Source organism: Wolffia australiana, chromosome 13 (genome assembly GCF_029677425.1).
Source record: "Wolffia australiana isolate 7733 chromosome 13, ASM2967742v1".
Classification (NCBI taxonomy): domain Eukaryota; kingdom Viridiplantae; phylum Streptophyta; class Magnoliopsida; order Alismatales; family Araceae; genus Wolffia; species Wolffia australiana.
Genome location: NC_135847.1, coordinates 12,668,872 through 12,676,354, shown reverse-complemented (window position 1 = coordinate 12,676,354; position 7,483 = coordinate 12,668,872). Strand labels below are relative to the sequence as shown.

Genomic DNA, 7,483 nt, shown 5'->3' with positions numbered 1-7,483 from the left:
CCTTTCTTGAAGAACCATTTAATTACATAAACTCTTCAAACATTGTTTTTGTTATGCAATTGCATCACATTTATCAACATTTCATTCATTAGATCAACAAAAAGTATTCATGTTATCATCTGTTTCATGCATATTTATCCGCTCATGATTTATATCATTTTAAGACGACTAAATGGTAACAATTAATTATTCAAAGAAACTCAAGAATAACATTACTTACCAAGTAGATTATGAAATTATACTCGGAATAGAGAAAATTAAAAGATTTATACCAGGTGAGGAAAATAACTTGTAAACATGTTAGGAAAAGTTGGATTCAGGAGGATAAAAACAAGAAAACAATGAATGAAAAAAGAGTCACCTACATGAAAAGCTATTCTAATTATCCTTGCAAACGACATTCATCTAATGCTCACTTGATTATTCAACTATTTTTAGATCCGGCATGCAAAGTTGGATTTACCGCATTAAAAATGATGATCGCATAAACTGATAACACGGTTTGGAATAGGGCATCTAAAAATTCACTTTTAGGATATGAAATCAGCTAATGTCATAGTATTTGATCAAATGCAGTAAACTATATCAAGTCAATTAATCCAACAAGGAATAACTGTTTGGTAAGCAAATATGAACACACACTGTGAGACCTCTATCTGAAGAAAACAAGGAGAAGAATGCCATCATGAGACAATTAAAATTTATTTTAACTCTGGCAATAAAATTTCCTAAATGCATGTTTGATATCTACATGATTTTTTCCCACGCAAAGGATTTCAACAAATAAGAGAGCACGAAATTTTAAATTAAATAAGCAAAAGTGGACGAAGATCACCTGGAGCTGAAGATGGGCTCAGCCTCTGCACTGGGCTGCGTTCTTCTGGTGTATTTGATGAGCAGGGCTTCGGAAGAGACCCCTGGCACGCTCAGATCTCTGTTGTATAAAGAAAACATGTAATATGGTTTAGCGTCCATGAAAGCGATAATGAGTGGACGTAACGACGATGAATTCATGAACAATGAATCATCATCATGGTTGTTGTCATCATCTTCATCTACTTGTTTTTCACAAGTCATTATCATCATTGTCATTCTCATTGACATACATTAAAATCAAACATGGATGGGGATGACAGATTTATTGCCATTACAGAGTATGGGCTTTTTTAGACAAGGATCAGGCATCACAGTACGCGATCACGACTGCAATGATGATGAAAAATTTGTCATCCTCCGTGCCATCATTGTCAACGAGCATTTTATCATTGACCAATCATCAATTGGAATGTCGACGATAATAAGACAACGGGTTGATGATTTGTTGATGAAGTAGTCAAAATCAACATCAACAAGTCAGGGGTGCTAGTCAATGTCTACCACCAAAAAAATTGACAAAGTCATGATCAACCTGCAGACGATGGTCGGCATCCCATTATCATTCCCATGATGTCGAAGTTATTGGGCATTGAGATTCATGGCACCCCGTCGTCACCATCATCATCATCATGAAAGGGGGTGGACGATGACGATGATGATGATGACGGGAGACGAACCCTGTGTATGGATGATAATGACGATGACGATTACAAATTCTAATGGAAAACAAGGGACAGCAAAGGAAAACTAGGAGCCAAAATCGAAGGAGAGAACCAGAAGTTCTTTCCACCTGATGTAAGGTTGCAGATCTTTCCATGTCCACCTTGCCCGTTCTCGAAACAGCGCCGCAAATCTCTCCTCTGGAGTTGACGGGAGCGCCGAGACGCTATACGGTCTTATCCAAGTCTCCAGGCCAAAGGTCTCAAACAACACCTCTCCCTCTAGCACTCCTAAATCAGCTTTCATCCCCTGGGGAATATTTGACTTCCATTTTCCCATGAAAGCTTCCACCTTCATCTTCCCCCCACGAAGAACCTGTTTAGCCAAGTGAATGGTCACTGGTCTCTCCTCCAGGCTCCAGACGTGGCGGGCTTTGACTTCAACCCGTTGACCGAGAGCGGTCAGACAGTGGAGGACTAATAAAGAAGGAAACCCATCAGAGACTAGCATTGCTACAACTTCCTCTTCATCCAGTAAGTCGATTTTCCAGTCGTGGATGATGCAATTGTTAAGTAACATCTTCAAGACCTCGTCGATCGACTCGTCGGCGATCAATCTCCAATAGCCGTTCATCTCCACTGCTGAGATTGATTTCAACCCAGCCATCAGTTCCTGCTCACTCGCCTGGATTAAGTGTACAAGATCTGCCCATGTGTAGAGCCCTGCACTAGTGTTATCCATCTCTTCTCCTTCTTCTTGGTCTTCTTCTTGAAGAGTGTAAGGTCTTTTGTTCAGGAGGGTTTTCAGCTTATCTAACCTGGGAGCAACTTGAATAAGTTCTATGATTCCTGGAGCCACTTTGAACACTGACGCAGTCTCAATTGATGTGCAGTTGATCAAACCATTTTCAGAAAACTCTTTATGGTCGTCTCCAGGAGGGATGAGAAACACAGAATTTGAAGTTCCAACGAACTTCATAGCATAAGTGGCAGATGTGGTACAAAGAACAGCTTCTTCATCTGGTTCCCCTCGCACAGTAACCCTAAACGATGACGAAGCAACGTAGGCGAGATCAATTTACTGATGGATCAATCCGAAGTTAATGGCAGCCGGAAACCAATTAATCATCATTTGATATTAGGATGTAATTCTACCCTACTTTGAAGTCAAATGAGATCGATTTACTGATGGATCAAAGTAAATAACATCTCCCTCCGAATATAATGAATAACGGAAACCAATTAATCATAATCTGTCATTGGAATGTAAATCTACCAAACTTTGAAGTCCGACGAGATTTATTTACTGGTGGATCAAAGAAAATAGCGTCTGCATTCGAATATGATGAATACCGGAAACTAATTAATGATAATCTGCCATTGGGATGTAATATTACACAAATTTGAAGTCTGACGAGATCGATTTACAGACGGATTTACAGGGGAAATGTGATATAAATCCGAAGATAGTTATTTCAAAAAAAAAGAATCAGTCCGAAGATAGTCTCTACCGGAAAAGAATTAATCATCATCTGCCATTGGGATGTAATTCTACCGAACTTAAAGTCTGACGAGACTGATTTACAGACGAATCGAGTGGAAATGTGATCTCGAGCTGACGGTAGTGACCTCCGGAATACTCAGTATCTGCCATTGGAATCTAATTCCAACGACACTGAAACACGAGGTCGATTTACAGATAGACAAAAATGCGATCTCGATCCGAAGATAACAACCACCGGTAACAGACTAATCATCATCTGCCAACGAAATTGTGAACTGACGACATCGATTTACAGAGGGATAAAGGAAAAAGTAGTCTCGATCCGAAGTTAACAACCACCGGAAACGAACGAATCATCATCTGCCAACGAAATACAAAACTGAAGAGATCGATAGACGGATGAAGAAAAATATGATCTCAATCCGAAAGTAATGACCACCGGAAACAAACTAATCATCATCTGCCAACGAAACTGAAGACTAACAATATCGATTTATAGACGGATAAAAGGAAAATGTGATCTCGATCCGAAGGTAATGACCACCGCAAACAAAATAATCATTATCTGCCAACGAAATTAAAGCCGACGAGATCGATAAACATACGGAAAAAAGGAAAATGCGACCTCGATCCGAAGGTAATGACCACCGCAAACAGAAGAATCATTATCTGCCAACGAAATTGAAAACCGACGAGATCGATTTACATACGGAAAAAGGAAAATGCGATCTCGATCCGTAGGTAACAACCACCGGAAAAAAAAATTATTCATCGTCTGTCAAAGTTATGGACTTCTGACGAACTTGAAACGCGTACTTCTGATCATATATCTCGCGGAGAAGGCCATCATCGACCTCGAGAAGAAGAAGATCACCGTGAGATCCGAATTGAGGACCGTATTTGAGAGAGATCGAGGAACCTGGAGGCAAACTAAGCACAGATCTCGCTCCTCCCTCCACTTTCACAGCTTCGAGCTCGCCATTTGCTCCACAGGCCGCTGCCATTTCCCGCCTATTTTGTTTCTCTCTTCCCGCCACTCAATTTATAGTAGCATTGAGGTTTTGCTTTTAGACCTTTTAAAAACCAGCTAATAAAAAACTTAGCTGCTTTCTTTATTTTAAATTTAGAATTATTCTTCTTCCTCTTCTTCTTATTCTTCGATAAATGCAATTTATATTTATTTATTGCATAAATTTTGTTTTTGGTTCATTTTTTATTGTCTCTAGAATTCAGTTAGTGTCCCACACCGGACAGGATGGGATGGGTTAGGACTACGACGGGACGTGCTGCCTCCAGTCGACGTCTGATCGAGGATGTGGCATACAATGTGTCTCATCCCTATTGTTCACATGTTTGGACCCAGGTATTGGATGCCTCTGTCGAGATGGATGCTGTACCGGATATCCAATATCAGGCTTTACTGCTATCCAGATATTGGATGGCGACGTAGGATATCAGTTGTTACAGTTCCAATATTCGATGATGTAATCCATGCCAACATCCACATAGAGATCCGTTGTATCATGATGTTGGATCCATGCCAACAATCACAGAATTACAGTGCCATGTTCGATGCTCCGCCTTTGACACAAGGGTTGGACGACCTAGATGTCATTATTCCCAATATCCGACATAAAAATTGAAATTAGGACTTAAATGATTTATCATGTTACTTTGAAACATGTAAATGTGTAATCAAGCTATTTGACTTTCATCTTCTTCTCTATAATAAAAACAATGAGCATTGTTAAGTTAATTGATTAATATTCAATTAGGTCAAACAGGTTGAAATCGCTGGAGGAATACCAAGACACTAAAGCAAAACACAAGGTCAAAATCAACAGGAAATTTTTATTAGCCGCACTTAAATCCAAGGGACATTGTATAATTTGTGCATTAAGTTAGGGTTAACTGATCAATCATACAAACGTATTTCCAGGTTTGTTGCTATTTTCTCACTTAGAATCCTAAGCAAAGTATTTATATAATACTTTTTCTCATTATCTTCCAAATGGGACAATGGCTTATTATAAAAAAAATTTGCTATCCGGATTTGGACATCAGTACTCGATACAGATTTCAATATCCACCCGACTTATAATATTGACATCTGAAATCATCTTGACTTCATTTGGATAAAAAATTTTGGGTTGTTCAATATTTGATATTGGATATCTGATGGATATCATATTGGCACATGACCCATTCTCTGCTTCAAGATACATCAGTTCCTAAGTTTCAAAGAGGAGAAAAAAATATAATATTGAGCTCTCATTCCGCTATGAGGAGCTCAGTCACTACAATGATGATAACTTATATGTATATCAGACTTCAAGATACCCGCCATATTTTTTATTACAATTGTATGATATCATGTTATCAAATTTTAGGTTAATACTTCATATTATGAAGCGTTGACCTAAAGTTTCTCAACTTACAAGAATAAGATAAAGTTATGTTATAACATTTTAGTTATATTTCTCAGTTATTTTCTCTTAAATTTCCTAACAGTTGAAGGCCTCCTTTGTATTCAGTCAATGAATATTTACATTAACCCCATAGAAATTAGGGAAATATATATTGAATGCTTAGTACATTGGAAATTGAGACTTTGATTGTCTTGATTGTGCTGGAGAATATTGAATCAAATATGGATCTGACAACTGAAAACATTGATAGAACCAAATCCATCACCTTTGTGTGGATTGAATTCATGATTTCTTGAATCCTTAAATGAGCATCTTCAAGCCATTTAAATGTTCATCTTTTATATGTATTCATAGGATATTTAGAGTGCTAGATCTCCTTTTCTTCTCTTCATATTGTGAGGCTATAAATCTAATTTCTTCTCAATATAGTCTCATTGTAACAATCTAGTTTTGAACCTTGTAGCACTTGGGAAGAGCAAGAGAATAAAGGGGAAGCAACCAAAACGACTTTCATGTGTATCAAATGATAGTACCCTGCTACACTCATACTGTTTGGGAATTTTTTATAAAACTCCAAGAAATTTCATCAAAGTCTCTGCCCCTAGGAACATTAAATAAAAGTCACCAACCTTAGATTATAACTAACAATGTCTAAAAATATAACATGTGACCCTCTAGGCTCATGTATTAGTCTAGTAAATAACTCTAGTGGTCCAAATAATTTCATTGGAAAATTATTATTAAAAATTATTGACAAATAAATTAGTTGATAAAGAATTGATTTAGCCCTATCGATAGGTCATGTTGTGAGTGATGGATATTATGTGGCCGTCCAGCCAACCACACTACCATGTTTATTTAAGTTCATTTAATAAAATATTTGCGTTCATTATTATTCCGTGTGATGTTTATAACGAAGTCCATGAATACGTGCAATGACTTAGTGAATTATGACGAGATCATACTACAGTGATCACTAGTCTTTAAACATGCAGTATAAATATTCCTATTTGATGGATAGCCGAGACAGACATCAAATTATCCGGATAGAATAGCACTAGCTGATCCTACTTATACGATAAGTATAGCTGATCTTGTGGCTATTAATGTGGAGACACTAAGGATACATAATGTCTGCTCTTTGAAGAAAGAGTTCACTGAATTGATCCGTAAAAAATCCCTGAATGGTATTGTATCTAAATGTTAATCAAGTCGATTCATGTCACGGTTGTATAAGTGATCCGCTGACCTGAGACACCAAGGACATTTGGTGAGTGGACGACTACGTTTTGACTATGACTTACGAGCCTCTAATCATGGGATTCAAATAAGTTATAGATCGGATGTAGTAAGAAGCTTACGGAGATGTTTGAGTGGTTAGGATGGGATCATCCGCCCTCAGTATAAGAGGAGATTGACTCGAGGAATATGATGCAGAAAAATCCCTTGCCAAGGTAGTGAGGATATTAGAGAAGACGTTCTCCAATGATCCCTGTTACGCATCAGTACTAATTGAATGAGGGATTAGGGTTTTACGATAAACCATGCCCTAAGTCGTTAGAGAGTCTTGCGTGGATGATGGATTATACATATAAGGTAACCGATGACGGTAAAGGTTCCATAAGAGAGTTTGACACTACTTGGTATCTTCTAGAGCACGAGGCGTAGCTTGGCACCCCATGGGCTGGAAACTTAACGTATCAATTGGGTTAAATCGATCATTAGTTAATTAATCTATATGTTGATATAGTTAATTAATTAGGTCGGCCAATAATTATTATTGGGACACTAAATTTATTAGCTAGAGTGATTCATGGGCCTAGAGGGTCACACGCATAAGGTCATAAGGGCATTGGTGGATATATTTTACTTTGTAGGGTTTTTGAGAAAAACCTTAAGTGAAAAATAAAGTGGGAAAGGGGTATCATTTTAAGCACCCATGAAAGGCTGATTTGAGACACCCTCCTTTCTTCATTCTCTACATCAACCAAGGAGAGAGTCTCCAAGAAGAGTTG

The 7,483-nt window shown here is 37.9% G+C and overlaps 1 protein-coding gene across 1 annotated transcript; it reads right to left on the bottom strand.

Moving 5' to 3' along the window:
- Positions 1-226: 226 nt before the first annotated feature.
- LOC144711475 (zinc ion binding protein) lies at positions 227-4,066 on the bottom strand. The gene is made up of 3 exons (XM_078585490.1): positions 3,856-4,066; positions 1,667-2,578; positions 227-934 (listed from the first exon to the last, which is right to left on the bottom strand). Exons 1-3 carry the CDS (start codon positions 4,041-4,043, stop codon positions 832-834), a joined length of 1,203 nt encoding a protein of 400 aa, XP_078441616.1. The 5' UTR covers positions 4,044-4,066; the 3' UTR covers positions 227-831.
- Positions 4,067-7,483: the final 3,417 nt, after the last annotated feature.